Source organism: Globicephala melas, chromosome 8, assembly GCF_963455315.2.
Source record: "Globicephala melas chromosome 8, mGloMel1.2, whole genome shotgun sequence".
In the NCBI taxonomy this organism is placed as follows: Eukaryota; Metazoa; Chordata; class Mammalia; order Artiodactyla; family Delphinidae; genus Globicephala; species Globicephala melas.
In genome coordinates this window covers 42,041,995-42,068,873 of record NC_083321.1, presented here as the reverse complement: position 1 = coordinate 42,068,873, position 26,879 = coordinate 42,041,995, and the positions used below count along the sequence as shown (strand labels likewise).

General features: G+C 35.8%; 1 protein-coding gene across 5 annotated transcripts in view; it reads right to left on the bottom strand.

Moving 5' to 3' along the window:
• The window catches only part of BTBD10 (BTB domain containing 10), a 71,854-nt gene that overhangs the window by 36,034 nt on the left and 8,941 nt on the right, over window positions 1-26,879 (bottom strand). Inside the window, exon 2 of one of the 5 annotated variants that reach the window (XM_030831457.2) lies at window positions 9,385-9,542. The exons of 3 other annotated variants lie outside the window; for them this stretch is intronic. In XM_030831457.2, the coding sequence (XP_030687317.1) occupies window positions 9,385-9,485 (101 nt within the window). In that variant the 5' untranslated portion in view covers window positions 9,486-9,542. Of the gene's footprint in view, window positions 1-4,691; window positions 5,033-9,384; window positions 9,543-26,879 lie in introns of those variants that run through there. One more of the 5 variants, XM_060303491.2, reaches the window with a different exon arrangement.

Genomic DNA, 26,879 nt, shown 5'->3' with positions numbered 1-26,879 from the left:
CAGGGAAGCCCTACAAGTATTTTTAATGTGTTAGGTCAAGAGTTGGCAAACAAAGCCAAATTCAACCCATTGCCTCATTTTGTAAATAAAGTTTTATTAGAACACCACACCCATTCATTTACATATTGCTTATGGCTGCTTTCACTCCATAAGGGCAAAACTGAGGAGTTGTGACAGACTATGTAGTCCATACGGCCAAAAATATTTACTATCCAGCCTTTTATAGAAAACGTTTGCTGATCCTCATGTTAAGTGTCAGTAACTGTGATGATATAAGAAATGCAATTAAACTTTTAAATCTATTTTCAACATATTTAATGCAAATTTCTCTCCCTTCTTTCCCCTTTTTTGTCAATTTGCCTTTTCTATAAGCTTTTGTTCTTAATTTATGATCAGTTTCCCAAGAAACAAAGGCTAATCACTGAAAGGGCAGTTCTCAACTGAGGAATGGGCTACTCAAAGGTCATCTGTAAGTATGTTGATGCATATTTTCCATAGAAATAGTTTAAATGATACTTAAGTCCCAGATTTCCCCACAAAAAGACAAGAAATATAGCTCAAGAATAGTTTTAATATTAGTCTTCCTCTTCTTCCTAAAACCCCTTTGTCAGATATATCAGCAACTCTAGTAAGGCAGAAGCAGTAGCAACAGCAAGGGAGTTTGATATACTGTTGTATGACTACTTAGAGCATCTTTTCTTTGAAGTCAAATGAAGACCTAGATACTAAAAATTCTGACAGAAAAGGAACCCTTAATGGCCAAACTTTTAACATTTTACTATCAAGGTAAAGGTTTTCCTAACTGACAAAAATTACTTTCATGCAACAGCAAAGGAGCTGGAGGTTTCTTCTGCGTTTTTTAAATGTCCATTACCTTGTTTCTCAATTTTGAACTTTAATAAAGGAAGATGTTGCTAGGAAAGAACCTCTCCAAACTGAGGAGTCTCTGAATAGGAGTTATAATATCTAAATGTTATATTGCTAACTTTTTTACTTCTAAAAACTACTGTGGTTTTAATTCATCAATAAGTATTAGGTGCTTGCAACACACAATGACAACTATACCCTATAATAACTAAAAGTATTCTTATCCTCTTCTCTAGCAATGTTTTTAGCTTTATCATGCAGTCACTCTACCAAATAGTCACTGAACACCTATTATATGCTACTTATTATTCTAGCCCTGGTGGATATAACCGAGAAAGCCTCTGCCCTTAAAATTAATACATCCTAGTGTAGAAAAACATAGAACATATATAAATAAATATATTAAATATCATATGCTGATAAGTGCTATGCAGAAAAATAAAACAAGGTAAAGAGGACAGAGTCATCATTTTGACATTCCTGGCCCCCACCCAGTAGCCTCCACCCACTAGATGCTATTAGTATTCCTTCTAGTTGTAACAGCCAAAAATGTCCTCAGCCATTGCTAAATGCTCAATGAGGGGTAATATCACCTCTCTGGTTGAGAACCACTGTCTTAATTCTATCTGCTACAACAACAATAACAATGCTAACATTTCAGCATTTAGTATATGCCAGGCACAATACTGAACACTTTACACATATTTTCATTAAATACTCAAAACCATACCCATTTTACAGTTGAGAAAATGAAAGCTTAGAGGCTAAAAACCTGCCTAAAATCATGTAGCTAAGAAAGTGGCAGGTCTGAGATGTGACCAAAGGAATACAATTTTGCAGCTCATAATTTTAACCTTAAACAAGTCTGACTCAAACTTCAGTTGTTTCTTATCCAAATGATAATTCTTCACATATTTGAAGACAGCTCTTATTGTGAGATTCCTTAACATCTACCAGAGATGTCCCCAAGACCTCTAAATTTTTAGTTACCTAAGCTGACAAGACTTCCAATTTCTTCACATCCTTCCTTCTGAATATACAAAGAAGTAAAGACAACACTTTGGTGTACTGAAGTGGCTCTAACCTTCCTTTCCATTCGTTAAGATGGTTTCTAAGGCGGTGGCGGGGGGGGGGGGGGGGGGGGCGGCTGGTAGGGGAGAAGATGGGATGATGGCAGCCATACTGTACTTTTGTTTCATATCAAGTTTACTGCCAAGAACTACCCTCAAGTCTTTTCCAAATGTGATGCTATATATAAGGCCATGCTAACTTAGTTTAGTGCTTTATTTACGATCTTTCTTTCTTCACTGTCACCTATAAATTTGATAATTTGCCTTCTCCATTTGAGCAATAAGACAAAAGCAAAGAACAAAGCCACCTTCCAAGATCAAAAACCTTTGGAGAGGATCCTTCAAAATGAAAACTGTGTTGATTAATTAAAACAATCAACTAGTGGCTAACTCATTTTTCCTTCACCCAAGGATATAAAAAATTTTTTTTACCAAAACCTAAGTTTAAGTCCAAATACCTATTGCTACTAGGCTACCAACTGCATCAGAGAAAAATTAAAGTTGTTCTGACAATCTATTTTTAGCAAACCCATTCTGGATCATCTTTAACCTGTTTTTTTCCTTCAAGTCAGTCATAAACTATCCTTCATTTTTTGCTCTAAAATCTTCTGTCTTTTTCAAAACCAGGCCTAGAACCCCTCATCTTTTAGTACTTCTTGTATTCTCCTAAAACCTTTAAAGACTACAAATAATATAAATAATTTTAAGATTTTACAGTCAGTTCCTTAATTGTAAGATGTTCCAGAAGACAATTCATTTAGCTAGAGGCATTACTTATCTCTATATTCATGTTGGTTTTCTGTCCTTACTAGAAATGTTTGCTTTGCTATTATTATTGCTGGTGGTGGTGGTTTGCTTTTCCTCTCTGACAAAGAAGCTCCTAAATAAGACTAGAGGAATTTTTTTCTTACCTCATTGCCATATATTATTATTACACTTTCACTGATTTCCTTCTTAAAATGTAATGTAAGAAACCCTTTTGGTTGGCCTTTGCATTTCTTAAAAGTCTCAGCTTGTCTGAGCTCTGTTTCCCTGATTTTTAAGAAGATTTTCTATACTTTGTTATGGCAATCTTATCTCCTTTGTTTTAAAAGTAGTGTGCATATCTTTAAAGAGTTCATTGTATAATCACACTGAGAATCTTTTTCCTTCTGAAAAGTATCAAAATTGTATTTTTTACTTAACTCCTTAAGACATTCTTCCTTTTTAGAGAAATCTATGCTGTGGAATCAAGCTGATCTTTTCTCTGATCACGAATCAGAAAAACTCAGATTGGTGAAATAAATTACAAAATATATATACATAAAACACTATGCAGTTCTCAAGAATTATGCTATAGAAGACTTTCATGACAAAGGGAACGTTCATGATTAAGTTTGCTTTTTATTAAAAAAGAAAAAGAAAACAACAAGAGATGGGTTATATAACAGTGTATACAGTAATATCCCAAAATCATTTTTAAGTGTTTATGTGTGAATTTACATTTTTATATATACACAGGGAAAAAAGGTTATACGTGAAAATATTTAAAGTTTTTCTTTTGATGGCAGAACATTTTAATTTTATTCTATGTGCTCTTCTGTATCTATCAAATTTATGTAATGAATATGTATTACTCTTATAATAACGCAGGCATTATTTTTTTAAAAATAAGCCGAACCAGAGAAAAAAATATTCTATAAAGTATAAGTCTAGCGTGAGATTTCTGCTTTTATAACTCTATTACTAAAGCAAGCTTAGAAAAACATTTCTGGACACAAAACCAGGGGGAAAAAAAAAAGCCAAAATAAGATACCACCAGTTAGCCTATCTATACAAATAAGTTATGATAACCATCAAGATGAACATTCAAACTTTTAGAAATAAAATGGGGGAAATCACAAGAACTTCCCGACATTTCAAGGAAAAGGATGTTATAAACTACTTAATAACATTTAAAATAATTTTAAAATGTTGTATATCCTCCCAAATCCCTACCAAATGAAGGCTCAGTAGGATAGGGATAATGAAGACAAAAGAAAAAAGCCATTAGTCAAATTATTTAAAATTGTGCCAAAATTTCCTAATAAAGTAAGCACTGTTACCAGTCAAGACTTAAAATCTCATAGCAAGAACAATTATCTTCATTTAGAAACATTTTCTGGTTGAAAATCAAGTTGCAGCAATCCAAAAACTTATCTGATTTACTCTCTATTTCAGTGGCAGTATCTAGATCATCTATTCAGAGCCTGTGTTCCAAAAAACTAGGAAAAAAGTCATCTTAACCAGTTAAAACTTTACCATTCAAATACATTCAGTTCTGTAAAATATATATAAAGTGATTCAACTAATCCTTAATTCATCCAAAAGTAAAAATACATTCACCTTCTTCTTTAGGAAATTATTTCATTTCTCTATCTTGAATTTTATTTTCAAATATATCAAAAATATTATTTCAAAATTAGTTTTTCCTTAAATAAATTTTATGATATTCATAAGAAACAATATCAAACATAATGCATTCTCAATTACATAAAGATTCTACTAAGACTTTAAATGAAATAAAAAACAAAGCCTCAAACCCATAGAAACAATAAAAACACATTTATTTTAAATAACTTGCCATTAAACTGACAATCAAGACATATGATCTTTAACATTCAGAAACATAAATGATCATAATGAAACAAAGGCTAAACATATCTCTCTCAACCTCTCTCATATATGTATATAGAATTATAAGCCAGCATTATCATGTAATAAATGAATACACACCTTACTTTAGTATATGCCAAGGCAGACAAACAAAAACAAGAAAAAAATTTTGAAATCAGAGTATAAAGGGACTCTGCTTTTTCAAACAATGCAGCACTGAAAGCCAGGTCAGCATCCTTGGGCATTACTAGGAAACTTTAGCATGTCTGATATTTCCATCATCTTCAGAATTCCTCTGAACAATGAGAAAATTTCCCAGTCACCCTACCTAACCTGTCTACAGACTTCCTTTAGCTTTCCTCCCTCTACTGTGTAATAATGCTATTGAGGTTATTTAGGCTTTAAATGTTCAGAGATACAACCCCCGCTATATATTAATTCAGTTTATTTTCTCACAGACACTGACTCAGCCGTGGGTTGTGCAGCACTGACGTTTCTAACCAAACAGCATCGTGTGAGCTGTGATCGTCCCACTTCTCCATCTTTGTGCAGTGATTGGATATTGTAACTGATAGACAGGATGAAGAAAACTCAGGAGATGAGGGCTTAGTGATATGTAGATATGTTGCCAAATGCCATCTGTAAAGCTAATTCTAGCTCTGCCAGCTTGCCAGGTTTTAGAAAACTAGGATGCAGCTAACTTTCTTTTTTCCTTTCAATATTTTATTGTGTACCTATTCTGGGCAGTAAAACTTCTCTTTAGAACTGAAGAGAAAATATTATCTGTACTTTAAGAACCCACTAAGGAACTACTCTTTAAAGCAACCAAACTTTTCCATTTCTAAACTGCTGCTAGGACTAAAGAGTGACTTAAAAAGGAAAATGGAAAGCTCAATCTTCGTGCAGTCTCAGAAGAAAGGAGCATGCGTACTTCTATGTGAGAATGAACCCCTTGCGGCAAAGTCTGATATTGAACGTATGATGCATTTGTCTTTAGTAACCTGAGCAGACTGCAGATCTGAGTTTTAAATAGTTGTATTCAACCCAATTCAAATATGCAAGAGCTTTTAGCATATTGTCACTCTAGGGCGTTTTAACATCAGTTACACAGAAAAGGTGCTCTTTCTTTTTCCTTTTTAAATAGCAAAAACTCTCCTAATTTAAAGAAAGTTGTCATAACTCAAGCCAAATAAACTTCAACTGAAATGATCTTTAACCTCTCAGCAAGCTACCAAACCCCTCAATATAAGTATTAACTATACAACTACTAGTCAGAAAGAAATAAAGTTCAGTAATTTTTCAGCTATCTAATTCATTTGTATGCACTTGCAGAGGAATCGCAGGCACCCTGAGATCAGTTTCCCTGCCTTGTCTTTTATATCAGTGTTATACCTATTAAGTCTACATTCAAAAAAACATCAGAAAAGAAAGTACCTTAAAGTTGTATTAGGTAAAAGAGAAACCATAACGCAATGCCCACCAAACCCTCAAACCTCCAAGGTAAGTACATGTATATAGTAGTTATTATTGTTACCTTTATAATTTAAGAAATTTATTTTTATCCTTGCTAATAAGGAAAGGTAAAGGGGGAAAAAATCAAAGGAAAAACATTTTAGAAAGCAGGCTATTCCAATATGTGAACAGAACAAAAAGCAAATTTAAATAACTTTTTTGAAAATCCTCAAAAACTGAACCAATAAAGTATGCTTATTTCTTTATTGCTAAAGGCTGAATGTTTTTATTTTCAAAATTCATCTGCTGATATGTATTCCCCCAACGTGATGGTATATGGAGGGGAGGTGATTAGCTCATGAGGGCAGAGCCTTCATGAATGGGACTAATACCTTTATAAAAGAGATCCCAGAAAGATCCCTAGTCCCTTCTACCATGTGAGGACACAGCAAAAAGAGGGGTGTCTGAAGCAGGAAGCAAGCCCTTACCAGATACCAAATGTGCCAGTGCCTTGATTTTGGACTTCCCAGCCTCCAGAACCATGTGAAATAAATTTCTGTTGTTTATAATACAGCCACTCAGTCCATGGTATTCTGTTATAGCAGTCTTAACAGACTGACACATTTAGTTTTTGTAAATTTAAATCCCCAATTCTGTTCGAGGTGGCAACGGGAGCACTTACATTTCTCAGTCTCCATAATCCAGAGATGACCATATGACACAGTTCTAGACAATGATTTATTGATATAAGCAGAATCCCGCTGGAAATTTCTGAGAAATTTAATTTCCTGATATAAATGAAACCTCTTTCCCATCGTCCCCGTCTCCCTTCCTCCTCCTCCTCCTTGTCTGGAAGGTGGACATGACAGTTGGAACTATGGTAAGCCATCTTGTGATTGTGAGGAAACACCAAGAAAAATCAAAGACCTTTGACCCTAATATACTGAAGCCTTTTTGTGTACAAGAAAAATAAACCCCTAAGTTAAGCCAGTGTTTAATCTGGCTTCCTTCTACTCAAACATCCCTAAATAAAATACACAAGATTCAGAAAAAGGATGCGAGTAGACAGAAGTATAGATGAAACAAAATCAGCCATGAGTTGATAACTTGAAGCTGGGGAACGGATACATAGGGGTTCATTATACCTGTTCTCTCTACTGTATATGTATTTTAAATGTATCACAATAAGTTATTCAAGATTTTAAAAAATAAAAAGAAGAAGCTTGTTTATAAATTCTAGCTTTGTCATTTATAAGTTGGATGGCCTTGGGCAAGTTTATTAACCTCATTTTTTTCATCTGTTAAATGGGGACTAATACTATTCACAGAGCTCTACCTTTAGATCCAGTCAAGGTAATCTCCAGAAGGTCCCTGGCAGGAATGCCCTCCATCTACCTAACCATCCAAGGATTAGTTCAAGTCTCATTTTCACCTGTTCAGACTGACACTGATTCCTTCTCTGAACTCTTATTTTACTGCAACTCACTACCACAGTTTAGTGCTCTATTGTCCTCTAATTGTTCCATACGTGGATATTAAAGCATTCCATGATGGTACCCTGACGAACTACTTAATCTCTCCTGAAATGAGCACAGGTTCTCAAGAATACTTGCTGCTGTTAGTTTTTAATTCTGCTCAATTAATTTACTATTAATTCAAAAGCTACCATTTTAAAAAAGTCAAATTTAATATTTTTTAAAGCATCTGAAGTTACATGTTTGTAAGTTCATAGGAACAAGAGGTCCCAAAAAGTAAACTGTTTTCCCTTGGGAAGTTTCTCCATGAATGAGGTTAAGATAAGGTCAAAGGATTTCACGGTCTTTCCATTAAAAAAAAAAAAAAAATCAATACATTGGTATTCATTTACTTCTCTAATATTTTTCACTTAAACAACCAATACTACTGCAATCTTTTTTAAAAAGAGCACCAAAAAGATACTGATGCTATAGAAATCAAGAAGAGCTATGATAACTGTTTTTACTGAAGTAAAATAACAGTAATTTTAAAAGTACTGTTTTTTAATAAACATTTCCCATTGTATGCCCACAGCTTTTATAAAGCAAACAATAGTTTATTTTCACCTTGTCACGACTTCATATACAACGAAGTCTTGTACATCAGTAGAAAAATATTAAGAACTAGCAAGGATAAGATATAATTCACCTGAAAAAATGTATATAACATCAGATATAAATAAAGCCCCATATTTAATGAAATAAAACCAATATCTCTTTAATCTCAAAGACAAAATAAATATCCATGTAAAACAGGATGGAGAAAAAGAACTAGAGCACCAATTGAAGGACACACACACACACACACAAACACACCAAAAAAACAAATAAACCAAAAAACACACCACTGGTGTGTACTTATAAATAAATAAAGTCAACTCAACGTCTTCATTTTAGACCTCACCACATTAAAAGTCCACAATAAAGGTACACATCTTGTCAGGAGACTTAAATAGTACTAGTCACTCATATTTTCTAGCCATGTATATAACTTAATAAAAGTAGCTGAATCATTTCTTTAAAATTACAAACAGGATTTCAGTATCACGGCATGTTTTTATTATTTTTCAATAAAGCTGGTATTAGTTATCAGTGATCAGGAGAATTTTACATTCAAGTAAGTTAAACGTTCAATAATATCCCCTAAGTAAATGTTCATAAAGCACAACTCTCTATGAAAACATGCTTACATACCCACATTATGTGAGGTTTATGAGGTGTCAACACCTTAAAATATCAGATCATAAAGTGTTCTAAACGAGGTGTTCCCCATAAGTCACATAGCACAAAATGAAAGCTTTAAAAATAATGTATAAATGGGCTGAAACTTTTCAACTGAATTTCATTTAATGCAGCAAACTTTAAATGAACCAGGCAAGTCACTGATGGACTGATTTTACTATTAGGATCACAATGATAACACAACATAATTTCACATAGTTAAAAATGTACAGAGGCACAGACTGACAAAAGCCTATAAATTATCATACACAATGTATTTAGAGCACAAAATAAATTCGTATTAGAGAGTTTTAAATACAAAGAGTTAACCTGATTTGCCAGACTTCCCAGTTTAATTAACTATAGCATTTATTCATGGGGTCAACTAAGGATATTTTAGCATTATTTAGAAACAGAAATTAAAATTCATATAAATACAAATATAAGAAAATCAAAATGAAAAACTGTTTCCCTCAAAGTTATTTAAGGAGAAATGCAAACATTCATATATTTTGTAAACTGGCTCCCATCCTGACAGTACTTGGCCACACCAAATGCAGTTTGATTCTTCATAAAAATCAGTTTTAGCAGAGCTTTGACATGTGAAATACATACTTTCTACCTACCTTGAATGTTTATAAAGTTTACGAGGTCTACTATGCAATTTCCGATCCCAATTCTCTGGATCACTGGAGTTACTGTCATAAGGATGAGGCCGTCCTGCCATCCCACTTCAAGCTTCCTCACACTACTGCTCTGAATGCACACATGAAGCACCCATAACCTACATAAAAGAGTAGTGTTGACCTTTAAATCTATTCCATGCAGAGTAAGTCACAGAATTTTGTATCCTTTCTGACATTACTGTGACATTTTTTAAAGTGATGAACAGGATTATAAAACATCAGACACACAAAATGCCACAAATCAGATTAAAATAAACACCAAAAGCCTTTTTAGGTACTTTTCATTTGATTATTCGATTAAATTTGTTACTCCTATACAACATTTTAATAATGTGCTATTTGTATTTAGTAAACATACTTATTGACATTTGGGTACCTCATGTTTCCAAACATCAATACAGAACCAAAAGAGACAAAAACAACTCCACAGAATGATTCTTTCAGACAAAATTTCATTTGGAACACATTTCTTAATCACTAAAATTTTAAGATACTTAACAAAGCATCTAGTAAGACCAGATAACAATGTTGTTATTTCTTTAACCAAGTTAAAGACCATGAATAGAAATTTAATATTTGTTCAAAACTAAAAGTATGCAAACATCCTGATGTTTCCTTACAGTGCAATTATCAAAAAACATTTTATCAATATGATTCATGTATTTTATGCCTTTTCATATGTGAGGCTTATGACTGTTAGTTCTACGACAGTCCTGTAAAATTATAGAACTCACTTAACAACAGCTTTACGAAATACCTGAACTAAGCACTTTAAAGTATATTCACTACCCAATTTAATCTTCACAATCAACTTACAAGGTAGGTATTATACTCCTCATATACAGAACAGAAAACAGTCTGAGAAGGTTAGTAACTTTGCCAAAGGTCACAATGTTGGTCAACAGCAGGATTATAAAGAACAATGAGAATTTATTACTATATAGCATGAAGTCTTGATCTTGAAAAATGCTCAGACTGGAGTATTCTGTTTAGAAATAGTAGGTCAGATTTGACTTTTAGAGATTGCAAACACCAAAAGAAAAAACAAATGAGGTTAAACAATTTGAACAGTTATGTAAACTGAATTAGAACCCAGGTTTCCTGACACTCACTTCTGTATGCTTTGTATATACTTTTCCAAGCCAGATTTGATAGAGGGAAGTGAGGAGGGATTTATGCATTAAAGTCAAAGGCATGAGAGGTAATGGGATGGATGCCTACATTCTCCATCCAAAAAAAAAGTCAAAGGGAATCCAGAATTGAGAAAATACTGTACCTCACTGAATTGTATAGATTATGCCAGTACAATTTCACCAAAAAATGCCAAAGATAAACTCATGAAAATTGTGAGTCTATCTCAGAGCTCATTAAAAGAAACACTTTTATTTTAGAGAAACTATTTTGCTACTTTAGAATTTTTTTCTTAATAGTTAACTTAGTACTTTCTTTCCAAAAACAACTGAAAAATCTAATAATAAATTAACATTTTAATATAATAAATATGTAAATAAGTAGCTCAAAGAGTGAAATAAAAATAATAAAGGGGGAAGGAGGAGAACTGTACAATGGCTAATTCAAATTCCTTAGCAAATGATGCAGTTTATTTGCTGAATACTCCTGGAAAAGGAAACCTTTCCTGAAGGATCGCTGAATGACTGATTAAAAATCAGTCAGATGTTAAATGAACATAAAACCCACAAATTGTTATGAAAACAAATAAAATCTCAATTTCATTTAATTAGAAAAATAAAAATGTATTTACTAAATAAGAAACACTTTAAAACTTCAATTTGGTATTATAGCTAGTTATCTGTCTTGAAAAGATGAGGCAGAAGAGAAGGGTGAAAAAGAATAAATCAGAGAGACAAAGCAGGAAGTCACTTAGGAAAAAATGGTCACAGACCAAGAGAGACCAAAAAGGTAAAAAAGAATAGTAGGGAAAACTGATAAGGAGGGAAATGAAAGATGTAGAGGCTTAGCAGGTTATGTAGAATGAGATTTAGAGCATTTTCTCCTTACTGGATAGGTCTTCCAATAAGCTATTTCAGGCATTAGCATTTCCTTAAAGGGCACATTAGCTCCTAACCCTTAACTGTAAGACACACCCTTCGGGAAACCCACAGAAGACCACTGAGTAAAGAATAATCCTAAACCATGGGAGACAGTGACTAAAAAAATACAACCACAAGGAATGAATAAGGTAAATTCCAATTCATATTTTCCACTATTTTACAGTGGGTGGCACATATCTAGTAGCTGGGAAATATCAGTATGAATTCCTAATCAATCCTACTGAAATTAACAACATGTACATTATAGCCAGCCACAAGAAAGTAAAGAATGTTCAGATGAAGGCTATCGAAAAAGTCAACTGGAAAATCATGTTTACATTTCACTTGTCAATAAAATTTGAGTATCACCATGTGAAGGATTTCACCCCACTCCTCACTCCCAATAGCAAGGGTACAAACAAAAAAGAAGTGAAATTCAAGTTAAGGTAGCTGGAAAAAATATGCCTGTGTTTGCCTACACATGCTAGCACATTTTTAAATGCTACAGATTTAACTACAAACAAATAAAAAGCAAATGACACACATTATATACTATTTTGAAACATCTAATGATCTTCTATATTTTAACCAATCTCTACGCCATACTCAGTGACATTATATTAATCTTATTTCACTCACTCACTCATTTATTCATTCATTCATGTACTTATTGAACAGCTAATATAACATGCCAAGAAATTTACACATGCTAAAAGCAAGCTGGATGTCATTCTTCTGCTCAAAAAAACTCACCCTAGCATGGGGAGAAAAGACTCCACTAACAGCTCTATACCACTTACTCGTGTATCTCTCCTACCTGGGTAGTCTTGCATTGTTACCCCACCCTCCAACCCCATATCCTGGGTGTTCTTTGGGATTCCATCTTCATCTGCTGGGTCCAGGGAGACAGCAAAGAAATAGGATCAAACCCTTGAGGACACCAGGTTTTACACATAACATACAATGAATCAAAAATCTTGAAGTCATCCTTGACCTCTCCTTTCCCAATATCAAGTCTAACTTCAAATTTTTCTTTTGACCCCTTCTCTTCCTTATCAATCATAAGGCTGCTGTCTTCATTTAAACCCTTAATAGCTAAGAATAAGTCTCTTACTTGACCTCTTTACCCCATTCGATTCCATATTAGCTCTGCTATAATCAGAATTATCTTTCTAAAAACTTTTAATGGCTCTTCATTTCCTGATCTGAACTCCATACCATAAAAAGTTCTTCAAAATCTGACACTTGGATCCCCAATGTCTACTTTATATTAGGCAAATTAAAGATCTGGTTTGGATCTTGTAATCACCAAAAAATAATTTCTGGACTACTGGAAACAAAGTTCTTAGACAATATGTAACAATTCATTACTAATATTTTTAGGCATGACAGAAGTAATGTAAATTCTAAATAATCTAGAAATAATCCATACAGAGGCTGGAACAATTGGGCCTATTGGCTAGAGACATACATTCAGGAAACTGCCAAAAGTCAATTGGGAAAGAGTGCGTCGATTGCTTCTCCTTCTCTTGGATATTACTACCTTTAAAACAGGAGGGGGGTGGGGGTAGGAAGAGACAGAATCTTCAAGACTACAGTATCATAAGTAAGTACTCCCAGGGACACTATTTCCAGGCACTATTAATTAATGGCAATGACCCACAGAAGAGCTTAAAAAAAAAAAAAACAGGACAGTATCCGGAGACAATTTATGCTGTCCTTCCTGTTATCAATGTGCTAGGAAGATTACATACTTTCTCCTATTTAAAGCTCAAAACAACCCAATATTACTATCCTGTTTCATAGATGAGGAAATCTTAGGGCTAAGATGAGAATCCCAGTCTAACTGAAAGCCTATGTTCTTTCCATACTGTAGCAAGTGAAGTACACAGAAATTCATATATTTGCTCCTTATTGCCAACAGATGTCACTTTTTTTTGTGTGTGTGGAGCACAGGCTCCGGACGTGCAGGCTCAGCGGCCATGGCTCACGGGCCCAGCCGCTCCGCAGCATGTGGGATCTTCCCGGACAGGGGCACGAACCCGTGTCCCCTGCATCGGCAGGTGGACTCTCAATCACTGCGCCACCAGGGAAGCCCCAGATGTCACTTTTAAACACAGCCATCTTGTGGCTTTGTGCAAACTACTGAGATCTCACTCTAAATAGTGTCATTACACAAGAGCTTTTCTGATAAGTGAAATTATTTTTATCTCTCAAACTTGGCAAACAAAGTGTGTGGTGGTTACTGGAGAGAAAGACCTGATAGAGAGGGAAAAAAGTGAATAGAACAGAATCACATAGTGATACCAGGGCCAGACACCAAGGACTGCCTTCAGCTGCATAGAAAGCCAAATACCCAGAGGTGGGAGTGGGAAAGACTGACCAAGAGGTAGTCAAGAAGGCACCTGAGCTAGCAAAATGTCCTAAGGTAACCTTTCCTATATGGAAAAGACCAAAAGCAGCGATAGCCCCCCAGGGCAAATGAATCGCTTGAGATTGGCAGACTAAAAGAGCAAACACCTGAATGCTAGGGGTCTAGATGTAGGAAGAATTTCTGAAGGGCCAGAAACTTGAGGGATCATTTGATGAGCTTCTCTCCTTATAGGCATAAAAGAGAGACTGTACCAGCTTGAAGACACAAAATACATGATATAGATATAACTGTGAAAGAAAAAGAATAAGAGGAAGCAGCTTTTAAAAGGAACCAGAGGGATGAAAAGGAACCTCCTGCAAATGCAGCTGAGAGAATTGATCATGTGAGCCTCATACAGATAACAATTATTTAAATTTGGATTAAAAAAATTTTTAATTGTTTTATAGCATTTTTTTGGAAAGTGTCTCAAAGCATACAGTAGTAAAAAAAGAGCTTACTCTTTTTTTTTTGGCGGTACGCGGGCCTCTCACTGTTGTGGCCTCTCCCGTTGCGGAGCACAGGCTCCGGACGCGCAGGCTCAGTGGCCATGGCTCACAGGCCCAGCCAGTCCGCAGCATGTGGGATCTTCCCGGACCGGGGCACGAGCCCACGTCCCCTGCATCGGCAGGCGGACTCTCAACCACTGCGCCACCAGGGAAGCCCAAAAGAGGTTACTCTTGAAAAACTCCAACTGGAAGGGTACAGAACCATGAGATCAGCTTGAAGTTTTTATGCTGAGAGCCCTCCCCACCCCCTACAAATATGGTGAAGGCAGCCACACAGCTCAAAGTGGTAGAGAAAATAATTCAGGGCTGGAAGTGCAGCTGGAAATTTAAGGCAGACATACTGGGAATGAAAGAATCACAGAAGCGTAAAAATCTGAGCATAAACTCTGCTCAGTTAAATTACACACGCATGGGGGGAGACCCCAGGTAGCCCCTATGGTGGATTATAGAAGAATTGAAAGCTACAGGGCGTAAGATCTATGAGTTTGATGCTTTTTAAACTGAATGTATTCCCCAACCATACAGCCCAAGCAGCAGAAAGCTGAAGCCCTTACTGGCTTGGGATGTCAGAGAGCAGAGACCACTACAGAAAGACAAAATAGATACTAGGAGGGAATCCCCAGAAGTAGAGGAACCACAAGGCAGATCAGCTCCAAAATCTGAGCATAATCTCTGCCCAAATTTTTGGCTGACCACCAAACTACACAGGTGCAAGAGAACACTAACCCTTACCCCACTCCCCAGGAGACCAAGCTAAAAAAACAAGTAGCTGGAAGAAAAGAACTGAGCACAGATATCAGCTGTCTCATACTGTGTAGGAAACAAAGCATGCAGATTGAGTCCAGGCAAGTTAATGGTCCACTAAAACAGAAACCCCCTGGGCTTCCCTGGTGGCACAGTGGTTAAGAAACCTCCTGCCAATGCAGGGGACACAGGTTGAAGACCTGGTCCGGGAAGATCCCACATGCCGCAGAGCAACTAAGCCCATGTGCCACAACTACTGAGCCTGCGCTCTAGAGCCCGTAAGCCACAACTACTGAGCCCGTGTGCCGCAACTACTGAAGCCCGCGCACCTAGACCCTGTGCTCCGCAACAAGAGAGGCCACCACAATGAGAAGCCCACGTGCCGCAACGAAGAGACCCCCCCCCGCCGCTCGCTGCAACTAGGGAAAGCCTGTGCACAGTAAGAAGACCCAATGCAGTCAAAAATAAATAAATAAATTTTTAAAATATACATTAAAAAAAAAAAACCCTGACAATCCTCAAAAGAACACCAAAAATTTCAACCAAAAATTACGAGATCCAAAGAAACAAGACGGTAAAAAGGCAGTCAATGGAAACTGACTCCAAGTAGGTCCAGATGTAGGATTTAGCAAATAAGGACTTCAAAGCACATATTATAAATATACTTAAACAATTACAGGAAAGTATATTCAAAGCATAAAACAAGAAAATGGTCTTAATGAGTGGCAGAAAGGGAATCTCAATAGATAAGTGAAAACAAAAAATGAAAACTCAGCTCTAGCTGAAAAGAACTAAAATGAAAAATCCATTAGATGGGCACAATAGCAGATGGAATGACCAAAAAACAAAAAAACAATCAAGGAACTTGAAAACTACCCAACCCATAGAATAAATTACCCAACCCATAGAATAAAGGGAAAGATTAAAGAAAAACAACAGCTCTGCAGACACAGATGGGACAGCATCTAATGATACAACATGTAAGTAACTGGAGTCACTACTAATACACTCAACAAAATGGAATCTCAAAAGCATTATGATAAATGAAAGAAGCAAGACTTAAAGGTTCCATACCATATGATTTCATTTATATAACATTGTCAGAAGGACAAAATTGTAGGGATTATAGATAGAGCAGCAAGAGGTTAGAGCGTAATAGCACAAGGTAATTCTGGGGGGTGATGGAATTATCTGTATCTGGATTGTGGTGGTGGTGGTAGTTACACAATTGTATGCCTCTGTCCAAACTCCTAAGAACGGTACACCAGAAAGAGAATTTTATTGCACTGAAATTTAAAAAGAAAAAAACAGCAGCAGAGATGTTTAATAAATATTTACAAATGTCAAACATATTAGCATGACATAATTAAAGCACTTTTGGATCAAAACCCCCACATCACACTGCCCCCCTTACCATCCCAAGCATACTTAATGCACAGCCACCCTCCCACTGCCGTAAATGACACACACACATTTTTGATCATGAAAACTGGTGAGAATTTTTCTACTTCTGCCACAATAGTAAGTGACTTAGAGAAAAGGTTTCGGAATCAGATAAAACTAAGTTGTATGACTTTGTACAAGCTTCTTAACCTCTAAGACCTCAATTTCCTTAAATGTGAAATGAAGAAAATAATACAATTCTCTTTACCATTATTTTATCTATTACTAATATAACTGCCAATCAAATTATTATAAAGAATAAATAAGACAGGACACCTTATATAATAACACAGTGCTGGGCACATTGCTGACTTTCTCTAGTAGACTACCAAATACAAATTTTGCATAATATTTCATTAGTTCATTTATAACTTTCCATTTGCCTTTTGAGATCACCAGAGACGATGAGAATTCCTAGACAGTCGCTCAACATTTACTGAGCATCTATAATGTGCTAGATGGCTGGAATAAAAAGGTGAATATGATATCATCCATGTCCTCGTTTAAATAATAATTATAAAATAATCACAACACAGGGAACAGGGGAAGAATGAGTGAGGATACGATTTCTACTCATTTTGAGTTTTCCCAATTTCTCCAAGGTACACCTGACCTTCCCCTGTTCTACTGAACATTAAAATTTCCTTAGACTTTTACAGGGTCATCAAAGAGCCATGTACTTTGAACACAATAGCTGGCAACAGTTTCAGTAGCTAAATCAAAACCTTATGTCATCCGACTTTGCTGGTGGCGCAGTGGTTAAGAATCCGCCTGCCAACGCAGGGGACACACGTTCGAGCCTTAGTCCGGGAAGATCCCACATGCCGCGGAGCAACTAAGCCCACAAGCCACAACTACTGAGCCCGCATGCCTAGAGCCTGTGCTACGCAACAAGAGAAGCCACCGCAATGAGAAGCCCCCACACCACAACGAAGAGTAGCCCCCACTCACCGCAACCAGAGAAAGACCACACGCAGTAGCGAGGACCCAACACAGCCATACGTACATACATACACAAATTAATTAATTAAAAAAAAACCTTATGTCATTCCTATAGTAACTATGATGTAAAACATATTTCACTCAGCTTAAAAGTAAATTTTAATCTCTGGAAGAACAGACAAATCATCCTAGTTTCTAACCTCTCTGAAAACTCCTCCAGTTATTTTTACCAGAATATTCTTGCTGTATCCAAGAAGCTTAAAATTAAATTTTTTCTCTCATTTGGACATAACCACCTCCTTTCTACATAACAAATTACCACAAACCCAGTGGCTTACAATACCATATACTATCTTAGTTTCTGTGGGTTAGGAATCCGGCATAGTTTAGCTGGGTCCTCTACAAGGCTACGTCAAGGTGTCAACCATAATTACATCCTCATTTGGAGGCTCAATTGGGGAAGGATCCACTTCCAAGGTTACTGAGATTGTAACAATTCATTTCCTTATGGCAGTAGGATTCAAAGACAATGATGTAGATAGTCAGTCTGCTAGCCAAATGGAGTCTTATGTAAGATAACTAGGAAAGTAACATTCCATTACCTTTAGCATGTTCTTTTGGTTAGGAGGAGGTCACAAATTCTGCTCACACTCAAGGCGAGGGGATTATACAAAGGCACGAACACCAGGAGGCAGGGATCATGGGAACTACTTTAGGGTCTATCTTATTGTCCAACACATTCTGCCTAGGTACGTCACTGAAAGTTTAAGATTCTGCTCAGCCCTTGTTCTAATTATACATACCACTATACTAACACACACACACACACACACACAACACGTACATCTCTTTTATCTCCTTGACTTCACAGCACTACTTGTCACAGCAAAAACCTAGAACCAATCTAAATGTTCGCCAGAAATGAATTGGTTAAAAATTTCCACAGTATCATGCAACCAGTAAAAATGAGATACATACTGATAAGAAAAACATTCCAAGATATAACGTTATGCTAAAAAGCATAGTACAGATATGTATTATATACTCCAATATATTTTAAAAATATGTATGCAAACACTCATCAATGTTTTTATATGTTTTTTAAAATGTCTAGAAATAACACATAAAACTTCTAACTAGTTGCCTCTGAGGAAAGGCTGAAATGAGAGAAAGACTTACTTTTCATTGTATCTCTTATACTATTTGAATATACCATACATTGTTTTCATAATTGGGAAGGGGGGGCTACCGTTAAGTATTTGGAAATGGCTTTGTTATCAAAATTTTCTTCCTTGTTTAATTTTACTGCTTACCTATAGTTTTGTTTTTTGTTTCTGATTGCTTAAATACGGTCAATACATATAGTAGGGGAGGAAAAATATCTTTTTCCCCTACCCTTCTAAATTTTCAACTGGGATCCTTGTAACAAGACATATTAACAAGAGAAAAGCATACAAGTTTATTTAATGTAAACTTTACTCAACACTGGAGCCTTCATAAGCAAATGAAGGCCCGAAGAAACAAACCTGAGTGTTCTTATGCCAAGTTTGATGAAGACTGGAATATCATGGAAAGAGTATAGTAAATTGACAAAAACTTACTAGCATTATCTCTCGTTCAGATTTCTATGTTCCTTCACCTTTGGAGCTAAAGATGCTCCTTTCCTCTAGGCATAGGGACACCTCTCATGAGGGTTTTATGACCTGCTTTAGAGGCAGGTCAGAAGTTCCTCCAGCACATGCTGTTGCTCTAATTCCTTCTGCTTAAAATATTCAATATGTGAAGGTGCCATACTTTGGGGTAGCATGTTCTGAACTCCATCATTATGCACTGGTAGAATATGTTTCTGCCACATGTCTTCCCTTAAACTGTAAGACTCCTTGAGGGCAAGAACAAAGGATAACTCATATGTGTGTTCCCACAGTTTAGTATACACGCTATATGTAAACTTTTACAAAATGTTCTCATTAATAAAATTAAGATGAAAGAAACCAAAGGCATTTCATTTAACAGAATACACTAGAGAAGAGGAAATGCAAATTATGAAGATTTATAGGGAGTCTTTAACTTAGTTGCTTGTCTTTAAAAAGAATAATATTGTATAATCATACCCACCAATCATGTGAATCTCATCCTCAAACGAGCAAGAAGTATCTAATGCTAATACTTGCTCTTAGGAACTATACACTAAGAAAATGGTGTTAAAAGAGGGAACATAACAAATACCCCTGGAAACATTTTTAAAGATATTATCAAATGACTCCTAATATTCCCCAAAAGATTCCTCAAAGCTGCCTAAATCTCATAGAAGCACTTTCAAATGTCAAGACTTATATTTTTCTTATTTGCTGCAGTTAAAATAAGGCAAGTAAATAAAGCTGAGAACTTTATTCAGGATATTTTTGTATCCTGATTATATCAGTTAGATTATATCTGACTAAATTTTATGTAACTAGTTCCAGGATATCAAATTCAATTGACTTATGCTTTCATTCAAAATCTATTCATTGAGTACTTAGTACCTTTTCAGGCATTTTGCTAACTGCTAGGGATACACTAACAAACAGATTTAATAAAACTGCATGAATTTTCCACTAAAAGTAGGGTACTTTGTCTATTTAAAGGAATTCCTTATCAAATCCACCAAAATGTAAGACTTCCAAAGTCAGCTCATATTCAGCCCTTGATCTTCCAGAGGTGACCTGGAGATAAAATCTCTGAGTTCATTGATTTTATTACTGTTATAGAATTTCTACTGAAATTTTGCTGATTTCTTGTTTAAGACATTAACACTTCAAGAACCATTTCATTTATTCCCCCACCCACCTTAAACAGCTCAATCAATGTTTGAAAATCTTTCCCTATCTTAGGCATTTTCTAAATACCTACATTACATAATTAGCATTATAATGAACTAGATGCTGTTTATAGTGCTAAATTCTTAAAACTCACTAAAAAGCATATATGATTTTTTTAATTTTCTAAAAAAACTTAATGTTTTATTTTCTATGCATATGTCCCTATTTTTCCTTTTCTTCTATGACTAACTAGTATTGCCTTCAAAACCGGAAACATCTTAGTTGAAGCAAATCACCTTGACGTAAAATTTAATATAGGCAAATCTCCAATAAGCTGATGAAGTGCCTAAATCAAAGGAGATTACATTCAACTCCTAAGAACCAGCACCCTTTAAACAAAGTCAGACTCAAACAATGTTTTATTTTTTCCTCCATGACCCTTTAAACAAAGTCAGACTCAAACAATGTTTTCTTTTTCCCTCTGAGAGGCTTTTTTAATAAGTTACATTTTTCATATAACTTTTAATATGCTGTTGCATTTTGACCCATTCATTAACCCATTACCTTCCATTCCTTTCAGATTTTTGCTTGTTTACCTGCCCTCAATTCAATAGGCTAGAAAAGGCCCTAAGTATGATTCAAGTTCTAGACTGAAGTATTACCCAACAGAACTTTGTCTGATAATGGAAATGTTCTACGTCTGCACTGTCCAAAAAGTAGCCACTGGCTACATGTAGCTATAAAACACCTGAAATGTACAATTGATGAAATGAATTTTCAATTTTCTATTTTAATTCACTTAAATTTGAATAGCCATATGTGGCTGTTACTACCATATATGATAGAATAATAAGCAATGACCAATACATATCAGAATGGGTTCCGAACAATAAGCTCAAACCATCCTCCTTTGGAAAGGTTACCAGACTGGTGGTAGGTATGAGATATGCCTCAGCACTAAATGAACTATACTAAAATATGCAGTGCGATTTTTCAAGCAGGATAGAGGTACAGGAGCTAGATGCTAGTATCTAATTCAGGAAGCCTTGGATAATAAGGTGGATTTTCATATACATTTTCTACGCTAATCCATATATCAAGCCTACAAGACACAAGAGGTATCCTCTATTATATAAAGGTGATTTCTTTTTAAAAACTGAGAAACTGGCTTAAAGGGATTATGTTATTTGCCTATGTCACATAGCTAATAAATAAACTAGGACTCAAATACATATCTGTACAGTCAAATTCAGTGTTTCTTCCACCATACTATACTGTCTCTCAAGTTTAATACACAACCCATCAAAATGCTATGCCCAGAAAATAAAAAGTGCTACTGGTCACATTTCAAATCACTAAGAGACAGATAGCTAGATGACAGATTCAAGGTTAGATAGAGAGGTTCTAAAATATTGATCAACTATTTCGGCAGAAGATCCTTTCCTTCCTCACATATTATCTCTCCCAAATTCCACATTATTAAAAAAAAATAAAAGTAGAACACAAAACCATAAAGAATTAAGAAGAAAATATAAATGAACATTTATCTGACTCTCAGAATAAAGAAGGAATTTCTAAGCCTCAAATCAGAGGAAAAAAAATATGAGAAACAGGAACGTGCAGTCAGACACTTTATGCTCACATTTGCAACAAAGACTAGTGAAAACTTCATCAGGGATCAGAATTGGGACTGCAGACCACTTTCAAAAAGCATTAGGTTAGACTACATAAAAATTCAAACTATAAAAGATAAATGAAAAGCTATAAAAATGTATATAACAAATAGATAAGATTTTAATCTTAAATATAAGGAATATTTATAAATCCATATTAAAAAAATCTGAACACTGTGATGGAAAAACACACAGAGTTCATTAAGTTAGCAATTTACAAAAAGAATACTGGCTGCCAAAAAGGGGAAAAGAGGAAATATTCAACCTCACTAGTAATATAAGAAACCCAAGTTAAATGTGAGATGTTTAACTGATCAAATTGTCAAAGATTTCTTGGTTTGTTTTCATGATAACCAGTGATGGCTAAAGAAGAGGGGAAAAGGCTACTCAGGCTTGTGGGAATATAAACTGTAAAACCTGAAGGGTATCACACATTTTAACACAAGAATCCCACTTTTAAATTTTTATCCTGAGAAATATGTTTATCAAAGAATTTATAGTGGAAGGGGAAGGAGAGGGAAAGGGGGAAGGGGAGGAGGAAGGGAATGTTCATTTTTAAATCTAGTTATGTATTTGTTATATTATTTTAATTTCTCAAAATAAAAAATTTAAGTCATTACATACAGAATGATCCCAATTGTGTGTGTGTATGCACGTGTATGTGTATACATGTGTTTATGACTGGAAGCAATTATCACTGGGTCATGGGATTAAGATGCCATTTTCTTCTTTGCTTTTTGGTGACTGTCCCAAATTGCATGCAATACATTGCATGTTCATATTCAGAAAGAAATTACTCCAAATAATCTACTTTTATAAGTAATTTTTCAAAGTACTCATAAAACAATTTCAAAACCAACAAGTATTCAAGGCTACTGTTAAAAAGTATCATTCACTAGGGAAGCAAAGATGATCAAAGATGTCATATCACTCTTATTCTAAAATATGACACTTTTTCCCTTTCTTAATGTTTTCAATTCAACTAACTTGAGTAGCTGCACATACATATATAAACAATGCACATACATGTATATAAATAGTACTATGTATATATTACACATACACAAAAAATGAAAACGAAAAAGAGATTGAGTTAAAAAAATAAGTAAAAATGGAAGTTTTGCTGTTTTCTTCATATGGTACAATAAATAAGTTTTATCAAACTCAGGTAATGAGGCCTAATCTGCAGTTTAGTTATCTCTTCCAAACACTAGAGTATTAATGATTTTAAAATACTTCCAGTATTACAGTTTTATAACTTCACTAGTCTCTTAATAACTAAATATTCTCTCTTTGAAAAGAGAAACTCACGCAATTTGGAATATTCAACAAGAAGAAAATAATAGTGTCCCACAGTTACCCATCTTACAGGAACTTCTTTAGGAAAATTCTAAATTAACAAATTAGGAGACAAAAGGACAGAGCAGACTGCATTGCTTGCTCTCAAGATGTGAGAAAAATAAAATTCAATCCTGCATTGTATAAAGCAAACTGCCCTGAATGAAATAATTACCTTTAAAATAATTCAGCACTATTTGCATGACCATCTAAGAATGAGAAAAGTATAAAAACATTTTGTTGCACAATTATGCCCTGAGATACTTCCTCAGGTATCTGAGCTTTTAAATTTATTTTTAACATAGTCCACAAATAGAAAACTCAGGATAATTTTCTATTCATCTGCTACCAGCAATGACAGTCAAAGATCTTAAAGAAAAATAATCCAAATTAATAAAAATAAAAAAATTTTTAGAGATGTTAACAGTATCCCAATAGACGGTTTTTAAAATGTCATGCCATTTCTCTCTACAATATATTCTCTTTTCTCTACTGTTCCACCTGGCATTCAAATTACAGAGAATAGAGGAGATGGCCAAGATGGTATAGTAGGAAGACCCTGAACTCATCTCTGTCCACGGACACACCAAAATTACAACTACTTACAGAGCGACTATCTACAAGAACAACCTGAAGATTAGCAGAAAAGATTTTCCAAAACTAAAGACATAAAGGAACGACATGAGAGGGGTAGGAGGGGCGGAGACACAGTATTGTCAGGACCCACATCACTCAGTCAGCAACCCACAAATGGGAGGAATATCACAACTGGTCCTCCCCAAGGAGCAATGGGTCCAAGCCCCACAGCAGGTTCCCCAGTCCAAGGGGTTGTGCACCAGGAAACAAGCCCCCAGAATGTCTAGCTTTGAAAACAGGAGAGCTTATATTTGGGAGCATGGGAGGTGGGGAAGGGGTGTTAGGAAACAGACTCTGCTCTTAAAGGGAGCACACATAATCTCAACATGCTCCAAGTCCCAGACCAGAGGCAATAGTTTGAAAGGAGCTTGGGCGAGACCCACCTGCTGATCTTGGAGAGCCTCCCAGAGAGGTAGGAGGCAAATGGGACACCCCTTGGGGGAGGAAATGATGGCAACAGCCATTTTGTGGAGCTTGTTCTACCATGATAACACCTGTACAGACAAGCTCCATTTTGGAATCCTCCCTCTAGCCAATTAGTGCCAGGGACCCAACACAACACTCCAATGAGCCAGCACCAGCCCTGTGCCCACCAGGCCCTGTAGAGAGCCACACAAGAAGCCAACCCTGCCCTCCGGGAGGCTTGCAGCCACCACATAAGGCACAGCTAACTGGACAGCAGACAGCCCTGCCTACCAGCACAATCACAGTACTCAGCCCCAGCACAACATAAAGGTTCATGCAGCCTACATAAGAGGCACCTCTAGAGCATAGAGCTCTGGTGACCAGAGTGGAGTGTGCTGCTGGGCCCCATAGGACATCTCCTACATGAGGCCACTTCAAGATCAGGAAACATAAGCAGCCTACCTAATACACCAAAAGAAATACAGCGATTTGGCCAAATGAGGAGATAGAGGAATATATTCCAAATGAGTGAACAAGACGTATAGCCTCAGAAAAAGAACTAAATGAAGTGAAGACAAACAATCTACCCGATAAAGAGTTCAAGGTAGGTAGTGATCATAAAGATACTCAACAAACTCAGGAGAAGAATGAATGAACATGGTGAGAAGCTGGAAATAGCTGCAAAATACAAAGAAGAACCAAACAGATACAATAAAGTGAAATAAAAAATACACTACAAGAAACCAACAGTACATTAGATCATACAGCAAAACAGATCAGCAATCTGGAAGACAGTACTGGAAATCACCCATGCTGAAGAGAAAAAAACAAAAGAGAATTTTTAAAAATAAGCTTAGTTTAAGAGACCTCTGGGACAACATAAAGCATACGAACATTATAGGGGTCCCAGAAGGAGAAGAGGGAGAGACAGAGGGCAGAGAACTTACTTGAATACATAACAGCTGAAAATATCCCTAACCTAGGAAAGGAAAAGACACTCAGGTTCAGGAAGCACAGAAAGTCCCAAACAAGATGAACCCAAAGATGTCCACACCAAAACAAATTATAATTAAAATGGCAAAAGTTAAAGATAGAGAATCTTAAAGGCAGTGAAAGAAAAGCCAACTAGTTACATACAAGGAACTCCGAAAAGACTATCAGCTTTTCAGAAGAAGCTGCAGGCCAGAGTGACTGGCCTGATATATTCAAAGTGATGAAAGAAAAAAACCTAGAACCAAGAATACTCTATCCAGCAAGGTTATCACTCAGATTTGAAGCAGAAACAGACTTTTACAGACCAGCAAAACCTAAATGAGGTCAGCATCACTAAACCAGCTTTACAAGAAATGTTGAAAGAACTTCTCTAAACAGAAAGGCCACCACTAGAAATATGAAAATTATGAAAGGAAAAATATCACTTGTAGAGGCAAACATACAGTAAAGGTAATAGATCAACCATTATAAAGCTAATAGGAAGGCTAAAGACAAAAGTAATAATATATATCCATAATAAGACACAGCAACAAAAAGATTTTAAATATGATGTGAAAAATATTAAATGTGCAGGGGGTAAAAATTCAGGGTGGTTAGAATCTGTTCAAAATTAAGAGATCTATCAACTTAAAACAATCACATACGTGTGTGTGTGCGCACACACACGTGCATATAGCTATTTGTTAACCTCATCATAACCACAAACCAAAAACCTATAATAGATACATACACACAAAAAAAAATAAAATTCAAACATAACACTAAAGACAGTCATCAAATCACAAGGGAAAGGGCTTCCCTGGTGGCGCAGTGGTTAAGAGTCCGCCTGCCGATGTAGGGGACACAGGTGCAATCCTGGTCTGGGAGGATCCCACATGCCGCAGAGCGGCTGGGCCCGTGAGCCATGGCCACTGAGCCTGCGTGTCCAGAGCCTGTGCTCCGCAACGGGAGAGGCCACAACAGTGAGAGGCCTGCGTAACGCAAAAAAAAAAAAAAAAATCACAAGGGAAGAAAGCAAAAGAAGAGAAGAACTACAAAGAACTACAAAAGCAACCAGCAAAGAATTAAAATGGAAAAAGTATATACCTATCAGTAATTAACGTAAATGGACTAAACGCTCCATTCAAAAGACAGTGGCTGAACAGATTAAAAAAAAGAAAAAACCATATATATGCTTCCTACAAGAGACTCACTTCAGATTTAAAGTTATATGCAGACTGATATTGAGGGGATGGAAAAAGGTATTCCATGCAAGTGGCAAGGAAAAGAAAGCTGGAGTATCAATACTTGTATCAGACAAAATAGACTTTAAAACAAAGACTGTAACAAGAGTAAAAGAAGGACATTATATAATGATAAACAGGTCAAGCCAACAAGAGGATATAACAATTGTAAATATATATGCACCCAACATAGGAGCACCTAAATACATCAAAGAAATATTAATAAACAAAAACAGAGAAACTGACACTAATACAATAACAGTAGCAAAC